General features: G+C 35.4%; 1 protein-coding gene across 1 annotated transcript in view; it reads left to right on the top strand.

Annotated features, from left to right (window-relative positions):
- Positions 1 to 1,250: 1,250 nt before the first annotated feature.
- The window catches only part of LOC149821221 (uncharacterized), a 28,721-nt gene continuing 10,374 nt past the window's right edge, over positions 1,251 to 19,597 (top strand). The window contains exons 1-9 of the mRNA XM_089982535.1: positions 1,251 to 1,702; positions 3,185 to 3,371; positions 3,577 to 3,710; positions 3,826 to 3,938; positions 4,050 to 4,173; positions 13,642 to 13,791; positions 13,887 to 14,042; positions 14,824 to 14,903; positions 15,012 to 15,061. Coding sequence (XP_089838661.1) covers positions 1,277 to 1,702; positions 3,185 to 3,371; positions 3,577 to 3,710; positions 3,826 to 3,938; positions 4,050 to 4,173; positions 13,642 to 13,791; positions 13,887 to 14,042; positions 14,824 to 14,903; positions 15,012 to 15,061 — 1,420 coding nt within the window. The 5' untranslated portion in view covers positions 1,251 to 1,276. The remainder of the gene's footprint in view (positions 1,703 to 3,184; positions 3,372 to 3,576; positions 3,711 to 3,825; positions 3,939 to 4,049; positions 4,174 to 13,641; positions 13,792 to 13,886; positions 14,043 to 14,823; positions 14,904 to 15,011; positions 15,062 to 19,597) is intronic.

The raw sequence follows: 19,597 nt of genomic DNA on the forward strand, positions 1-19,597 counted from the left end.
ATCAGCCATTTTTGTGTTTTGTGTACCCCTTCTTGGTCGAGTTATCTGTGGAAAGACTACCCAAGGTGAGACTGCAAATCAATGTTTAGAGGTCTGTTAATATTAATATCAGAACATTGATTGAGATAATATACAAATTTCATCGGTAGATAGCCACACACAACATGCTTGGTCATTCCTAAATGCATTTCTTTTTCCTAAGCCATGGGAAGAATTCCGCTGTCACTGACCACATATTGTCTGGCCTTTGATTGGTAAAACCCTTGAGGTCAACTATCGGGTGGTTGGTAGGAGCTGTCAGTGCACATCTCCTAGTGGTGGGACGTTGAAGGTTTAAACCCGTTGAATAATAACTGTGGGGTCTGCCTAACCTCAACTTGTCTTTAAAAAAAAAACCTTGAAGTCTCCCCTGCCCACCATAAAGTACACCCAGCTCAAAAAAAAAATTTAGAGGCCCACTTTTAATAGGGATTCCATTTTCATTAGGGGCCCCCCAAAAATTGGAAGCCCTGCCCTCAAACTCTTACTATTAATAGGGGGTTCAAAAAATTCTGAAGCGCTGCCTCCGAACTCCTACTATTAATAGGAAAGCTATTTTAATTAAGGAGCCCATTTTTAATAAGGGGCTCAAAAAATTTAGGAGTCCTGCCCCCGAACTCCTACTATTAATAGGGGGTTCATTTTTTCCCTCCGAATCAAGCCCCCATAAAACACAGGTACGGCCCTGCCCAGCTTCTACGTTGCTGTAAGAGACAGCCCCCATGAGTTTTGAACTCGTAATGTTCCTTCAACTTGATAAAGTTCATGAGTTGCCCTTACCAGATGATGAGAAAAAGCCTCATGGGCTGCAAGATGCAGTTGATGATGTAAAAGTAAGACAGTCGCAATTTACTTTATTCGTAATTTCGTATGACACGGGTTTACACCATCGAGAAAGCTATTGTAAGTACTCGGTCTCTGATCCAAGGTGGTTTCTTAGTCTTTTGAGAAAAATATTAATGTTTTTATATCAATATTGTTATGTTATTAACGTGATATGTATATAATATATCAATATATTTATGATTTTTTTCGTAAGAACACAACTTTTTAATTTATCCCTGCATTTTCCTTTGTTGAGAAATTCCGAATGACGAGATCTGTGACCGTGATTTCGACCAAAAACCGTGATTTTTTTTAATTAAAATATTTTTTGATGCATTGTTGATCGCTAAATTTTGAACACGTTTCATTACCACAGAGGTGGATTAGAAAAAAAAAAGGCAGCCCAAGGGAAATGCCAATCGTCAAGAGAGGGAAGAAGGAATCCATGGATAGAGGGAGAATGACACCCATTCTCATTCATTTCCTCCTCTCTTTCCTCCATTACTTCCACTCCCCATCCGAAGCAGTGACCCTTCGTCCTCCCTTCTGGAAGTCATGGTGGCCGAACCCGCCGAGTCCGCACGTCCCAACGATGAATTACCGGTACGAAAGCCGATACTTCACGCAGACGGTCGATCACTTCAGCTTCAAGCAGCTGGAGCACCCAACCTTCCAGCAGAGGTACCTCATCGACCACCACCACTGGTCGGGATCGCTTAGGATGGGACCCATCTTCTTCTACTGCGGCAACGAGGGTGATATCGAGTGGTTCGCGGAGAACACGGGCCTCATGTGGGACATCGCCCCACGGTTCGGCGCCATGCTTGTTTTCGCCGAGGTGAGTTCGGTTGCTACTTAGATGTACAAGTTCCCCATGCTGCTGTTTGCTGTTGTTTGTGATCACTTGTACCCATATTTGAGGAGCTATATGCCGAGTGATTCGGCATAGAACCGATACACTCGTGTTTTGGTTTGGATGCCATTGGAAACAACCTTGTGAATACAAGTCTTGGATTGAACTAACCCATTGACTCAAACAAATAGTTTTTGGGTGAAAATCGAGTTATTTGCGTCGAAGAAGATTGACAGGACGAACTGCTAATTTGGGTGTAGGAGATATGGTGTCCATTGGACTGAAGGATTGAGCTTAATGATGAAAGGTTTGATGTGGATGGAAAAGTTTGTGAATGGTTTTTTAGTTGGTTAAATTTCGATCAGTTGCTGTGACGTGGTGAACAACCATTCTGTGGGATCTAGTCCAATTGTTCATCAGCGCAGATTCGTTATTAACTAAGCTAAATACGATGGTCATTTGTTCATAAAGAGAATCTAGAAACCAAGGGTGTAGGAATTACTAGAGATGAAGCGTGAACCGTATAGGAAGAAGTTCTACTGAAACAATTACTTAGTTTACAGCGTCTCTTTTTTTAGAGGAAGTGTATGGACAAATGACATGAGGCCAATGTCAGCAGCAAGAAGAAAATATAAGGTCACAGTCTTGATTTTCAGCTACATGATTATATGAATTGATCTAGTATGCAACTGGGGAGAACAAGTGGAAGAAGAGCTATATCTTGTTGCTCTAGAGAAAGGGTAATTTTATGGTTTTTTAAGTGAGATAATTATCTTTAGAACTATATAAGATAATCCTAAAGAAATAAAGAATAGCTAATGTACACTACTGTACAAATATTTTAGAAAGAACATGCGACACTTCATAACACTGACAGTCTTTTTTTTTTGAAAGAAATCATAACACTGACAGTCATGATCATGGTTACTGGAAGCTTCTACCTGTCTTGAGAAGCTGACTTTCAAAGTTGGAAACTAAGTGCTTCTGAAACTCGGTTCTCTATCATGGGAAGCTTGCTTTCAAGGACATCAGATTTTCAGCATTAGAAATGAATTTTCAGTAAAAAACAATCTATTTACATAATTAATGAGTTGTGGTTCCTATAATAACACTATCATGGTTGACGTAGTTTAATTAGATTGAAAATTATACCTTAAGCAAAAGTATATTTTCTATGGTTTCTTAAAATTTTATGCAATTCTAAATGAATTTCTTATTAAACTTATTAAATGTTTCCTATTAACTTCTTGCTTCCCGCTTCATATGTACTTATAAACCCATCTTTTCTCCCTTCCACTTCCTGCATTGCTTCTCGATTCCGGTTCCTTTGTTGGCAACTTTGGTCATGATATGCTATTAGACCACAACTTAGATGAGAATGAAGTATGCTAACATGCTATATATGTTGTTATTCTGCTTCAATGTTTACTTTCGTGTTCTGACTTCAAAAATTCGATTAATTTGCAGCACCGTTATTATGGCAAATCCATGCCCTTTGTAAGCAGAGAGAGAGCATACCAGAATATTGATACTTTGTCTTATCTTACTGCTGAGCAAGCTCTTGCTGACTTTGCAACTCTAATTATTGACCTGAAACAAAACTTTTCTGCTGAAGCATGTCCTGTAATCTTATTTGGGGGTTCTTATGGAGGAAGTAAGACTTCTAAATTATTTGCTGCATGCATCAAAACTTTTACTTGGTCCATATCTTTTAATATGACATAGGTCACACAGTTCTGGAACTAAATACACTGACTGCTATTTTCTTCTTTATAAGAGATGCATGCATGTACATATATGTCTATGTGTGTTTGTATATTGTCCACTTATGTTTTGCTTTAATTTGAATTTTGAAACAGTGTTGGCTGCTTGGATGAGGATGAAATATCCACACATTGTCGTTGGAGCCCTTTCTTCATCTGCACCTATATTGCAATTTCAGGATATTGTGCCATCACAAAATTTTTATGATATTGTGTCCAATGATTTCAGAGTAATGAAATTCTGGCTCTAAGTTTCTTATATTCCATGTTCCAGTTATATATCCTGTATGGTTGCTAATGATCTGTTTCTTGTTCTTTGAACTTTTGTTTTTCTTCATAATGCAGAGGGAAAGTTTGAGCTGCTTTAGAACTATAAAAGAGTCCTGGAATATTCTTGAACAGTTGGGGCAAACAAGTGAAGGCTTGGCTAATCTGAGCAGAAGCTTTAACTTATGCTGGTCTGTTGGATCAATTTCTGCAACATTTATTTGAAATCTTTTACAAGTGCGTTGTGCAATACTTTTATTTTGTTCTGATTCTAAACTAATGAACCATTATGTAACTATCAGGAATCTAAATAGATCCCAGGATTTGGCAGATTGGTTAAGCTCTGCCTACAGCTATTTGGCTATGGTAAATTATCCCTATCCAGCAAACTTTCTGATGCCTTTGCCAGCAAATCCAATAAAGGAGGTTAGTTCCTTTTACAATGGCTAAGCTTGGGAATTTTTGTAGCTGGTGTATCTTCTTCATGGCCTGGTTTAACTCCCTTCAGAATTTGATCTCAACATGTTTATAATTTGAAAGATGTTGGAAGTGAATAATTTATTGTCTTGTAAAAAGTTAAGGATTAGAAGTATGTGGCACATCCATTACCTCTATGCAAGTTGTCTCTTGAAAACAAAGTTCTACTAGTTTGAATTATAAGTCCTTTTAACCAATGGGCAGTATTAATTGGCTACCCGTTGTGCATCTTTTGTCAATAATGTCGAGAGGATCCATGAGTCAAAAATCACCTTAATGGCAATCTTGACATTAAAGATTTGGAAGCATTAAGGCACTTTTATGAACAGAAATTTCAAGATTCAAGAAATGAGACTATTTCTCAAAGAAAGTATGTCATCTATTTCAAGAATGTGGATTGCCAGGGAGCTAGGCTTATTGATTCTCACACAGAAAATTTTCAAAATCTTGATGATAGAGAGTGAAACTATAAATGACATTGAAATTTTGACTTGCACGAATGCTTATAGACGTGACCCTTGCTCACCTATCTATGTTTCATGACTAAAGAATAGATGCTCTTTGGCTCATCATTTGAAAGTTATTTGCTGGATTGTAGGGTAGTTGATCAAAATCCTGGAAGGTGTGGTTTACTTTTGAACCTCGATCATCATGAGGTTGTTATTTGTACTCATGTTGATGGGGCCAGAAAAAGGCTTGCATTCAGCTAGTGTGGTTGTTGGCAGAAAGTAACTTTGCTTGGTAAGGAAAAATAGAATGTAGTGGCAGGGTCAAGTGCAGAGGGTTAATATTGCCTATTGCTAATAGTGCATGTGAATGTCTTGGTTGAGACCTCTACTTTCTTGATGCAAGTTAAATGTGTAATTTTCAGATGTCCACCAAACTTATTATCTTAATTAATATATGCACCAAAGTTTTTGCATTTTTCAAATGACACCCAAACTTTTGCCAAAGAAAGGTATACATAATTTTTCCTTTTGCTCAATATAAATTTGTTTTTCTACCTTTACAACCTATGTCACATGGGTGCGGGTGCGACACGGGTGCGGCGTAATTTCAAAAATTTTGGACATGGGGACTCGGCTATATATATATATTTTAAAATATATATATATATATATATATATATATATATAACAATAATAAGTCGGCTATAGCCCATTAGGGGACACGGCTAAGATCATGCGTCTTGATGCTGATAACATTCCAAGTGAGTACCAAATATCTTGCTGTATACGTTAACAGTTGCACAGACTGTGCAATGCAGTCTGTGACTGTGCACAGTCACAGACTGTGCAATGCAGTGACTGTGCAGTTGCACAATCTGGTTATATATTTTTAAAAAAAATATATATATATAAAAATTAATTTTTTTTGCCCTAAAAATGGACATTTTTGGACTCAGTCAATGTTGACCGAGTCCAAAAAAAGGACGGACTCGGCCTCGACTCGTTGACCGAGTCCGACTCGGTGTTGACCGAGTCTGGGCCATGTCCGAAGCCGCACCCGTGTCCGCACTCGTGTCGGGGCGTGTCGACTCAGGTGCGGCGCCTCCCTAGCCGAGTCCGTGTGACATAGTTTACAACATGCCAAATGTTCACTATTTTGAGTGTCGAAGATTATTAGAGTAAAACTGGGTTTTTATTTGCAGATCATGTTTATTATTGGAAACATAAAAAGTCAAAACAAGAATGTGGTAAAGTGTTGAACTAAAATGGACTTTAGTTACTTTTATAATAATAGATTGGTCAGTTCAACATGTCGGGTTTCATGGGAGTTAATTCATTGGGCTATTTGTTTAGCCCTTGTTAAAATATTTGGGGTATTTGACGGATGCGAAAGCTTTGGTGGATATATTAATTAGGACCAAAAGTTTGGTGGTCATTTGAAAATTACCCAAGTTAAATTCACAGTCTTGCTGTCCATAAAGTTGCAAATCCAGTTTATCACGAGAGTGTAAGGAAATGAGGATCTTCCACAAAAGCACAAATGCTTGCAACACATGTCTATCAACGACACTTTAATCATAACCCACAAAAGGCCACAAATGAGAGAACTCAAGAGAAAAATAATAAACTTTATTTCATTCACATAAAATGCTTAAGAAGCATTGATACAATGAGAGGGGAGTTACCCCTATTTATATACATGAGAGAAAGGGAGAGAGGAGCCTTTAGAAGGCTCCAAAAGAGTCATTGGAGCTAGTCCAACAACTCTATTTGTATCCGTTGGACTAGCTCTAATGACTATTCAAACTAGTAAAAAAGTTTGACTAGTTTGAGTCTAGTTCAATATGAACTAGACAACCTAAAAAAGATAAAAAATAAATAAAGAAAAAGAAAAAGAAAAAGAAAAAGAAAAAGAATATATAAATATATTATATATAATTTTATTTATATGTATATACACTTTTTAACACTCCCCCTCAAGCTTACGGTACAATGAACAAAAGTTTGTTTAAGAGGAAATGAAATCTAGGAGCAACGAGAGGTTTGGTTAAAAAATCTGCTAATTGGTATTGTGATGTAACATAAAGCAGATCAATGGTTCTATGTAGATACTCCTCTCTCACATAGTGATAATCCATTTTGATATGTTTGGTGTGTACATGAAATGTTCGGTTGATTACAATGTAGATCGCACTCTTGTTGTCACAACACATGCTTGAGACTTTTGTCACTTCAACTCCCATGTCAGCCAACAGTTTTCTAAGCCAAACTACTTCTATTGTTGTGGTGGCCATGACTCGGTATTTAATTTCGGTTGACAAAAGAGAGACCTTTTGCTGCTTTTTGCACCGCCACGAAATTAAGGATTCACCTAAGAAAACACAAAAACCAGTGGTTGACTGCCTGTTATTAGGATCACCTCCCCGGTCAACATCAATATAAGCAATTAAATATAATGAAGATGCAGCAAATAAGAAGACCTTGTGAAAGAAAAGACTTAATGTATCTAATAATGCTCAAAACGACTCTCATGTGAACAAAAGTGAGAGTATGCTGAAATTAATTAGTTGTTTGTACAACGTTTGCTATATCAGGTCTAGTAATAGAGAGATAGTAAAGTGCTCCAATAAGCTGTCTGTAAGGAGTATGATCTTCAGGAGGTTCTCCATCATCAATTATCATTTTGGTGTTGACAACTTCTGGAGTATCTACTTTCTTATCATATGTGAATCCTGACCTGAAAACAATATCAAAAGCAAACTTAGATTGAAATAATAAATAACCTCGAGAGAAATAAGCAACTTCAATTCCTAAAAAATATCTCAATAAACCTAAATCAGTCATTTCAAAATATTTTTTAAGAAGCTTTTTAATGTTTTCAACTCCCTGTTTGTCTCCTCCAGTGATGATCATGTCATCCACATAAAGAAAAAAAATAATAATCACTGCATCAGAAATCTTAATAAACAAAGCAGTGTCGGCCAGGTAATTTTTGAATCCAATATGGAGCATAACATGACTAAACCTGTTATACCAGGCTTTTAGTGCCTGTTTAAAACCATAAAGAGCTTTTTCTAAACGAAGAACTTTACCTTTAGAAATACTTATACCAGGTGGTGCCTTCATATATACTTCTTCAACTAGGTTTCCATTGAGAAAAACAATTTTGACATCCATTTGAAATATAAGTCATTTTCTAACAGAGACTAAGGCTATTAAGGTCCTAACTGCGGTTATCTTGGCAACTGGAGTAAAAGTTTTTTGTAATCTATGCCATACTCTTAAGAATACCCCTTGACCATTAATCTGGCCTTATATTTTTTAAGAGTTTCATCACTCTTGGTTTTAATCTTATAAACCCACCTATAACCTATATGTTTCTTTCCTTGTAGAATATCTTGAATAATCCAAGTGTTAGCTTTTTTCTAAGCCTTCTAATTCTGCCTTCATGACTTCTACGGTTCTACCCATTCTATATGTTCTTTGACTTGAGTATAGGATGAAGATTCTATATACGACTATGTCACAGGGACTCTTCAACTAGGTGCCGCACCCGCACCCGATGCGGTCAACCTGACCCTGGGTGCAGACAACGCACACAGGGTCATTTTTGTCCAACTTTTGGACTATATATATACATATATATATATATATATATTTTTATATTTTTGCCGCACCCCCGCACCCAAGTTTTTTGAAAGTGCCACACCCCCACACCTGCACCCGCACCCGCACCCATGTGACATAGATATACGAGTGTATCAATGCAATGAATGTCTTATATGTGAGAGAAAATGATTCGTAAGTCACAAATTTATCGGGAGGTTTAGAGTCTCCGGATGACTTTTTGGTTTGTACTTCTGAATATTTTTTCAATGCACATGGAAGATTGGATTCCCTACGTCTTGAGTATTGTAAACAATTGGTGTCCCTATGGGTTTGTTCTTCATTAATTACATTATGTTATGTATCTATAATATCTTGATCATCGTCAAGGTCGCATTCATAGTCACATCTATCAGACTTCAAATTCAAATCTATCAAAAAAGAATATTCAGTTACTTGGCCTTTTCAAAATAAAAAAAAACTTTCCTTTTTCAAGAAGCATACATTTCTTGATACATACAATTTTTCATTTTTAACATCAAAACACCTATAGCCTTTTTGGTTATTTGATAACATAAAAAAGCACAAGGAATGGCATGAGAAGAAAGTTTATCATTCTTGTTAGAAAAGACAAAACATTTGCATTCAAAAACTCTTAACGTAGAGCAAGGTTTTAAAACCCGTGACTCGGAACTCGACTCGTTCTTTATTGACTCGTGACTCGGCGGGTCAACTCGGTGACTCGGACCGGGTTTTGTTAACTTTTGATTTTAAAAGAAAAACAATATATAATTTGTCTGAAACCATGTTTTTGAGTAAACATAGTCTCCAAATGTCTGTAAGAATATAAAAACAACTGCAAAGAGCTATAGAGGTTTGCTTGAATAATTGAATTTGATATCTATACAAGCACTTTGACTAATTCATGACTTGAATTAGAGGATTTGGTCACCATGAGTTCAGTCTGCTACTACCTAAGGTTCCTAAAATGGCCAATCATATATGCTAGCTTGTTTTAAAAGTTTTAATTCCCTCTAACAAATCCATAAATGTAAAACAGGGATATATGTGCATATTGAAAGTTTACAAAATGCCCAATATCAACATAAATAAGCAATTTTCTCATGTATAAAACTATGCAGGAAATATATTAATGGCACAACTATAAAAAGACTACTAATATTTGAATATGTACAATGCTTGTTCACATAACAAATGGATGATGAAACCTAAATGTGACTTCCCATAGGCACAGTTGACCCGCCATATATAGTGAGAATCATTTTTTTAAAATATTTTGCTAGAATAAGTTGATAACACAAGGTGAACAGTAGTTCGAACAACATGGTGATTTTATTCTATGGATTTAAATGCTTTTTTATCTTTAAATGATTTTTATTTTCTTTTTTATACAAAATCTGGGGGTAACCCTTGTTAAAATATATGTACTTATATATTTTGAAACTGTAATTTGAAACTCAAAAAACAAATTTCAAACATCCCAAAACTCGTCCGAGTCAAGCCGAGTCAGGCCGAGTCAAGCCGAGTCAAGCCCGAGTTTTGGCAAATCGAGTTTGCCTTGCTGGGTTGACTCGCTGGAGGGGCGAGCCGAGCCGAGTCAATGTGTTGACTCGGCGAGTTTTAAAACACTGACGTAGAGTAATCATGAGATAATTTAACAAGTTTTTCAATTGAAGTTATATTTTTCCAAGAAGATGACATTCAGTTAATGAGATAGGTAGCAGTTAGGATTGCTTCAGCGCAAAATCTTTTGGTATTTGATTTGCTATCAATAAGGTCCTAATAGTTTCCATAATGTGTTGGTGTTTTCGTTCGGTCAAACCATTTTGTTGTATTGTGTGAGGGCACGATCTTTGATGTGTGATGCTATGTAGATGGAGATAATGTTTAAATTCTTTTGACAAAAATTCTTCCCCTGAGTCGATGAAAAGAATGAAAATATCATTTTGAGTTTTTTTAGCCATTTGGTGAAATGTTTAAAAATACAAAAAGACCTCTAATTTATGTTTAAGGAAGTAGAACCAAGCATGCCTAGAGAAATCATCAACAAAAGTTACATATATATATATCCACCTTTTGATATGACTAGTACGAGACCCCAAAAATTTGAATGTATTAACTCAAGTGGTTTAGATGAAACAAAAGTTCTATCATGAAATGGTAATCTCTTTATTTTACCAAGAATACAATCTTTACAAGCAAAATTTTCCTAAACTTGGAAAGTGTTGGATTTTGGATATACGAGGATGGCCAAGTCTTTTGTGCCATAGATCCAAATCTAATTTCTGAACATTATAACAAAAAACATTCATGGGTAATTCAAAAAAATCTATATAGTAGAGTCTTTCTCTATGACCTTCCACAATCAGGTTCCCTGACTGACGATCCTTTACCCAACAACCATGAGAAGAGAAGGAGATGTTTTACCCATAATCAAATATTTGAGAGACATATAAAAGATTTAGATTTAATTTGAGAATATATCTAACTTTTGGGATAAATGTTTTTTAGAGTTTTGAATTTTTTTGAAATTTTCTATTTTTTTTTATTTCAAGAGATGTACCATCGACTGTTAAAACATTTGACACACTTGAGTTATTATTATGACATTCAGACAAACTATTATTATTTGGGGTCATATGAAAGTAAGTACCAGAGTCAAGAAGCCAAGGAAAGTTACTGGGATCAGAAAAGAATGAAACAATTGCTCTTGTTGAGGCTTACGTTGAGGAAAATGCTCATTTGAGAATAGGTTGAAGGATTTTCATTAGTTGTGCCATAGATACAGGTGCATCTTGATTGACTTAGTCTTTTGATTCTTGTGATGAACCTATAGATGCAACTTTTTTTCATCTATTCTCTTTAATTTAGGACATTAAGGTCTATAATATCCCAGTTCATGACAATGATGACAAATCACTTTCCTTTTGTCATAATCATTGCTTTGTCTACCGAAATGAGGTGGTCTATAAGTGCGCATATAGTTCCTCGGTCTAGATATGGGTAGAACAAAATCTTCTTTATTCTTTGAAGTATTCTTTTTTAACCTATTTCTCTTCATAATTAATTCTTCAATAGTGTCAACAATAGAGGGAACTTTTTCTCTATGTAGAAGGCCCGATTTGGTTGTTTCAAATTTTGGCCACAAACCATTTACAAATTGATAAAAATATTCCATTTCAAGTTGTTTTTGGCGAAACTCGATATCCTTGGGAGAATGTCATTTTAGCTCAAGAAGAGCCAACTATTCTCAAAGTTCGGACCAACTATTCTCAAAGTTCAGACAACTCATTATAGTATTCTCTAATACTTTTGTGTCTTTGGGTCATAGTTCACACCTTGTCTTATAAATTGCATACATGTGCAATGTCTTTAAGGGAATACATATTTCTAAGATATTCTCAAGCTTTATTGGCATGCTCAAATTTTGCAAGACTAGAGCATTTCTTGTCATGTACGTTATTAATTAGCCAATATATGATCTTGGCATGCCTATCCTCCATTCTTTTCACTTTTTCTCATATGTAGCGAATGCCTTAGTTTTCTCTCATTCCATGAGAGGTACCTCTTTTTCATTTTCAATTTTTTTGAGAATTAGTTTTGGTTTCGAATCGGAACCATCTACTAAGCCCCACAACCCCTTCTCCCAAATATGGTGCTTCATAATTGAAGCTTACATCACATAATTGAATCATTTAGTTTTACGAGCATGATGGTGACTTTATCATTGTCATCCATTCTTACAAGGGTGAAGAAGACAAAAAGATGAGAAAAAAAAGAAAAAAGATGAAAATTTGTGCGAAAGAAGGAGGAAGAGCACAATCACGATCTTTAAGTAGTCAACGATCCTTCAAACCACTTCTTTCTTCAACCATGTAGGTACAAGAGCACTTGAATCACAAACAAGGAGACAAATCAACTTCTTGCTAGAATGACATGAAAAATGAGGCAACAACTTTCCAAGATCTAGAATCTTCCAAGCTTTGATATCATGTAAGGAAATGAGGATCTTCCACAAAAGGACAAATGCTTGCAACAAGTGTCTATCAAAGACACTTTAATCATAACCCACAAAAGGGCACAAATGAGAGAACTCAAAAGAAAAATAATAAACTTTATTTCATTTACATAAAATGCTTAAGAAGCATTGATACAATGAGAAAGAAGTTACCCCTATTTATATACATGAGAGAGGGAGAGAGGAGCCTTTAGAAGGCTCCAAAAGAGTCGTTGGAGCTAGTCAACTGCTCTATTAAAAAAAATTGGCTAGTTCGAGTTTAGACAGCCTAAAAAAGACAAAATAAATAAAGAAAAAAGAAAAAAAAAAGAAAAAAATATAAATAATTTATAAATATATTATATATAAGTATATTTATATGTATATACACTTTTTTAACGGAGAGAAGGGAGTACATTAAGATAAAAGTCTAGATATTTTGCACCCTTCAATATGTTCATAATCCTTCATATATGTTTATAGGATTTAATTGGGTGTCCCTTTAGAAAGGGTATAAGCTGAACTAGGCTACATGAGATCTCTCCCTTGTTACTAGGAAACTGAGATGTTTCAGTGTCAGACAAGGATATGGTGCATATCGGACCTTGGAAATCTAGGCACATGAACACACACATGTATATATGAAGTTATGAACTATAAAAAAAGTCTTAAATAACTAAATCAGTTAGAAATGTATAGAACATCAAGTCGAGAGATAAAAGTCTTGGTTTAAAAACCCTGGAGTTTTAAGCAAAACCTTTTTTTTTTGTTGATTAAAAGTAAATATTAGGTTTTGAAAGATAAAATCAAAATTTAAGGGAAAAAACCTATACCTGAGATTCTGGCATGTTTTGGATGAGGTCTGGCAAGAAATCAAGCATTGGGATGTTGAGCCTCATCTCTCCCATGATATTTGCTCCAACTTAAGTGGGAATAACACGAATCCTGATTCGTATCAGGCTAAACTGAGTATCTAAGCCATTCAGTCATGTATCCAGAACTCCACTTTACTGCATATTCTGATTTAATCAAATTTTGATGGTTGTAAAGTTTTTCACAGTATTTGGATCTTAAACAAGATACTGAAGAAGCAAGCAACTGAAAATAATGTAACATGTAATGTTGTTATCTGAGCCCCATGTTGCAAACTTTTGAACATATTATTTTTCTGTTTTCATCTAGGTATCTCCATTAAAAGTTGGTCAATCCTGATCAGAGGCCACTTGTCTTCAGATTAAATGATTGTTGTTCAATGAAACACTGTTATATTTCTTCTTTCATGCTTTAATTTTCAGCACGATTCTAACAAATGTGTACCCTTTCTATTTTTTATTTTTTTACCAGGTTTGCAAAACAATTGACAGCTACCCTGATGGGACAGGTATTCTAGAACGTATATTTGGAGGAATTAGTATTTATTATAATTATACTGGATCCATTGATTGCTTTGATATACGTGATGATCCTCATGGAATGGATGGCTGGAATTGGCAGGTATTTTGGCTGTAGACATATTTTTGGCTTTTCAATCTTTTAGTTAATTCTAAATTAGATCATAGAGTATCATTTAGTTCAATTACCTTTGACAGGCTTGCACTGAGATGGTTATGCCCATGTCCAGCAATGAAGAAAGCAGCATGTTTCCCCCTTACAGTTTTAATTATGATGCATACGAAGACGAATGCATTAAGACATATGGCATCCGCCCAAGGCCTAAATGGATAACTACTGAATTTGGTGGTCATGTAAGTAAATTGTATCAAATTTGGCCTGTTTGTCTAAATATGCCTGTCTTTAGTAACTTCATTTAATAATGTCAGCCAAAACTCAGTTTTTCTCGTCCTTCTAAACTGAGCACGTATACAACATCTAATAGCATTTAATTGCTTTACTTTCAAATAGGTTATATAGAAAGCAACCATCTATGTCACATAGATACTCCAACATACCCCTGTGTTGTGTCCCCTTGTATACTACTTTTAATGGAAATTTACACTTATCTGGGTTGGATGTTTTTTCTATTACAAAGTTTTGGTGTAATATGGTCCATGAATTTTTAGATTTTTATAAAAACTTGTTTAAACATTAAAAAATCCTAATTTAGTAAATATTCTCCTCTAAAGATTTATGAGACAGGTAATAAAACATTGAAAAGCTAAAATGGTCCATACCCAAGTTGGTTAGTGCTTGCACACACACACATATAGTTATATTTATACTTATGTTTATATAATTCATATTTATATATACAGAAAGCATGTTACAAACTGTAAGATATTGTGTGATTTATCTGTGTATACCTCCTAATCTATGTGAACCACATAATGTTCACAATATTAAATTTGGCATATAAAACTGGTAAGGATTCTACATTGATATCTTTGAGGAAGACTATCCAAGGTCATTGCGTCCAACAATAGACACATGTACAAGGCTACAAGCACATCTGCATGCACACAAACAAAAGATACATATCTTATTTGTTCAATATCAACCCACTAACTGGCTTATTCGTTTATTGTATAGGACATAAGGAGAGATTTGAGACACTTTGGCAGCAATATTATTTTCACAAATGGACTATTAGATCCTTGGAGTGGTGGGGGGTGAGTTTAATGTGTTTTCTTGGGAAGTTATACCAAATAATTTTATTTTCCATTGTGACAATGCAACTATAAATTATGTTTGATTGGGATCCTCTCCATGTGTGACAGCGTGCTGCAAAATGTGTCAGATAGTATAATTTCACTTGTTACTGAGGAAGGTATGCTTCATTAATCAAATTCCATAAGTTTGATGTACGTTTAAAAGGTTTTGCTTGCCATTTATATTATCCTGTACTTTCCGATGTATCCTCTAACTCGTCTAGTAGTTATTGGCTTGTTTTTTTTGGGATTTGTGCAAAAGGTTCTTCATTAGACACTTTACTTGACTGATGCACTTTTTTTGGTTAGTGAATGTTTTCATGTAAATCCATCTTATTTTGAACTTGGTCGTACTAAATGGATCAATTTGTTGCCTAAGCCAAGTGTTTTTAGGGGCCAATTTGCACACACAGACACACACACACACACAAAAAAAAAAGAAGTCGATAAATAAAGCCTAATGATTTTTTTGCTTGAAGGAAAGAAAATTGGGTTTTTTGTGAATGGTCCCATGATACATGCTGTAGAACTATCGGCTGTTTGCTTCTTCTATTGCATTTATGGCAATGCATAGCTTGGCCAAGGTTGCTAGACTAGGAAGCACATGCAAGAAACAATACAGGAAGCGGAAGCGAGGAAGCTAGAATTGAGGAATTGATTTGAAAGTGAAATGGGAGTTGAAAAGGAAGCAATATTTGAATAGAATGAAAAGCAAATAAAAACTAAAATAAAAGTGACATTCTTAAATTTCATGATATTTTAATGTAAGAGTTAAATTTTTGTTACAACAACAACAACAACTACGCCTTCATCCCAAAACAATTGGGGTCGGCGATATGAACCAAAAAAGAAAATCATTCTGGGTCTTCCACATGAATCCTTCTCCTCCAATCATTTCTATCCAATGCCATGTCTTCGGTGAGTTAAATTTTTGTTAAAATCTAAAAATAATGGTTAATAATTTAGCGAAAGCACATGGAAAGTGAGTGAGAAGCATGAGAGAAAGCACATAGAAAACACGAGAAAAAGTGTTTGACATATGAGAAGCATGTAGGAAGAATGGATGAAGCATGTGAGAAGTATCGGAGAAGCGTGGAAGCATCAACATTCTTATCAAGTTTCAGAAGTAAGGAATATCGCACTTCTGAAGCAAGTTTGGTTGGAGCGCACTTCCCACCTATCTAAAAAGCTTATAATAACTGAGGGCTTGACACATGTATTTTAATATTAAAATATGGTAATAACTGCAATGTCTGATTAATGCATAATGATTTTGGACTGAACAAATAAATTGATGATTTTTGAATTAGTAATTTAACTTGCCTGGTAGGTTTAAAGTTTAAACAACTGCTTGCCGAACTGGGTTACCAACACCCAATTAATGAAACTGAAAAAGAATATCCCCTTTTCTTGATTTCATATTGAGCTAAGGTTTTGGATGGTTATAGTGATCAGTGGTGGAGTCGTGAAATTTTAGTGCATTGTGGGCCGTTGATTTTTGAATCCCTTAAAATCCTGTTCAAAACCCATTTTCTAATAAACAAACCTTGTACATCACATCCATAAGGTTCGATGTACAAAAAAAATTAAAAAATATAAAAAGGTGATTTGTATTATGTGCCTTCAATAGCACCGAATATTATATATGTATGGGTTTATATTTGATACTAATGAAGGTACAAAACTATTGAATTGAAAATCATAGGTTCAAGCTGTATCAACTTAATCCAACCAAATAGATGTATTCAACATTGTTTGTTTGCTAAAGATCAAACTTTGGATCATGTTTTTTCGATGTAAAAATATGATATCTTGAGTCATAAAGGTACATTGTAGGCTGTTTATTTTTGAAGCCCTTGAAATGTAACGACCCCAACTACCCATGGAAAAAGTGGATTTTTTTTTAAAATAGTTGCGAAAACAAACCCAGAGACCCTGGAGTCTTACAGTCATAACACAACTATAACCACAAGGGAGCTTATACCACTATTTTCCAACTTAAAATAACTTTATTTATCAATCAATAAGGTTTAATGACAATAAGCAAATGAAAGACAAGTAGAACAAAAAGATGGAGTCACTCTGTCCCAAGTAGAATATCCAGTAGTCCTGTGGTCCCCGTAACTCGCATTAGCAGCTTGTTTCATCACTCATTAGTGATTGAAAAACATAAAATGTAGGGTGTCAGAATCATAGATCCTGTGTACGAATTCCTCTAATGAATCAAATAAGTAAAAATACCATAAATTAGATTCAAGCAGCATTTTAGAGAAAATATAATACTAGCACGTAATCTGAACAATCATTCGTGCATTTATGAGCAATAATCATGCAACACCACATATCACATGAAAGAAAGTAGTAAAGATGCATAATCTAATGCAAAACAGTAAATATGCATGGAATCAATATACATGCATGGACAACTTATTAAGTTATTATCATAGTTTTTCTTTTGTATGCATGTCACTATTAAATGCACATAATTTTACTTTCACTTTAATTAAAACTTGCATATACTAAAAAATGGTACAACAAATTTTCAAGTTCGAGTTAGGTTTCCAGTTGTAGCTTAACACACAATTCATATTTTTTCTTACTGGGTCTCACTTTTGGCCCTCGACCGATATCAGGAATCAACACCATCAATCGGAACATTAGAAATCAACATCTAATATCAGGACATTATGAAAATCAACATCCACTAATGCTACTTTCTTGATATACCAATAACAACAGATGTGTCTATACACCACTCCCAGGCAAAGTGACGGAATCTCTTTAAAACTGTGGCCGGGAGGTAAACCACCTAGTTGGGTTCAGGGGTATAAATGTACACAGAGTTTTAGTGTCATCATGGTTTCCCAAAACCGCACTTCAGGATTCTCACTCTGAAGAAGGTATATATAGTTAAAACATTAATTACATTGTTTTCTCTTTTTATCAAAAGAATGATTTATTTCACGATACTTGTTTTGCAAATAACATACAAAACACAATAACATCTGCTTCACAATTCAACATGCAAAACTCATCATGGGACCTCAACACATTACAACATGAAACAATGCAATTTAATTCACATAATATAAAACTGATTTTTGCGATGCATAAATACTAAATATGGTGCAACACCTGCTCGAGGCCCACACGACCTACTGTGGTCCACTTTTGACCATCGATGCATCTAATGAAAAAATACCATGAGCATACCACTTATGGTGGTCATTCAATATACTCTCAAATGCACATTCATACACACTAACCAAGAATGTACATGAATAACAAATTTCACATGCATATGATCACATGATTGTAAAAATACAACTTTCTTTTCATGATTCATCTCATATTCGATATGCGAACATTCACGTGATCATGAAGTGCAACAACAAAACCAAAATTTCAGGTTTTACATTTTCATTTTATGCATATGTATGTAAACAACATATTAAAGGTCATAATCATGCATGACCTAAAATTCTTTTTTGCCATTTCGGCAAGCTCGGTGTGCAAAACTCACCCATCGGGTCCAAGTCATGCTCCTCGCACGCGGGACAGCATTGGTAGACACATGAGTACGTTCTAATACTCATATGCAAACATGCATATCAGTCCATTATGAATATACAAAAATTTGAACATGTCCGGACATACACTTCTGCATGTTTCACATGTATCAATCTACCATTTTTCATGTATAGAATCTGTACTATTAGCACATGTAATTCTGGCCATAAATGTGCGCATTTTAGCATGTAAAACTGAACCCAATCATGATCATCCATCATATATGAATCTAGACAAAAATCATGAACATCCAAGGTGCAGTGATCTTGAAAATGTAAATCTGAATATACATGTAAATCTGCACATGTATATAAATCTAGACATATGTAAATCTGCACATTCAACGTCCATATATCTTAGTATTTAATATGTCAAAGTCTAAACATGTAGCAAGTACAAATTCTGAATATTTAGACTGTAAATCAACTTATTTACCATGCACGAACTTGGACTTTGTAAATCAGTCCACAACTCTTTTCTAACCCCAGCCAAACCAGTCGGCTGGGACTGAACAACATACTGTTCTGTCCCAGCTGACTGTGTCAGTTGGGACCGGACAACATTGTCCTGTCCTAAAAATATCATTTTTTTTTGTACAACAGATTTTTTTTTCTTTCTTTGCTCAGCCGAGCCGAGTTCGGCTGGGGCTGACAGACTGCCCATCTGCCCCACTTCGGTACAGATTTACATACACCTGTGTATATTATATTCTCTTTCATGAATCTGCCCAGCCGAGCAGCAGGCCGGTTAGATTCGACAGAATATGCATCTGCCCAGCTGAGCTGCAGTTCGGCTGGGCCTGAACAAGTCATGAACCTGTCCAGATGCTATTCTTTATTGTTTTATTGAGAGGCATGCTGCCAGTTACACAAGAAACCACTGGGTTTTGATCTTGCAACACCTCAACACCTAGTAACGTTCTCTAACAACTTCCACCAAACACGCAGAGCCCCACCAGTTTTACATTAGTTCTCTGACAGAGACTCAGCCCATATTCATACATTTTTTTTTCTTTTTTTTGTTAGTTTGATGGGGGCTCGGCCCAGCCGAACCAGTCGGCTGGGACTGAGCAGTAGGCAGCTCTG

This window comes from Nuphar pumila, chromosome 12 (assembly GCF_984573655.1).
Source record: "Nuphar pumila chromosome 12, dmNupPumi1.hap1.1, whole genome shotgun sequence".
Taxonomy (NCBI): domain Eukaryota; kingdom Viridiplantae; phylum Streptophyta; class Magnoliopsida; order Nymphaeales; family Nymphaeaceae; genus Nuphar; species Nuphar pumila.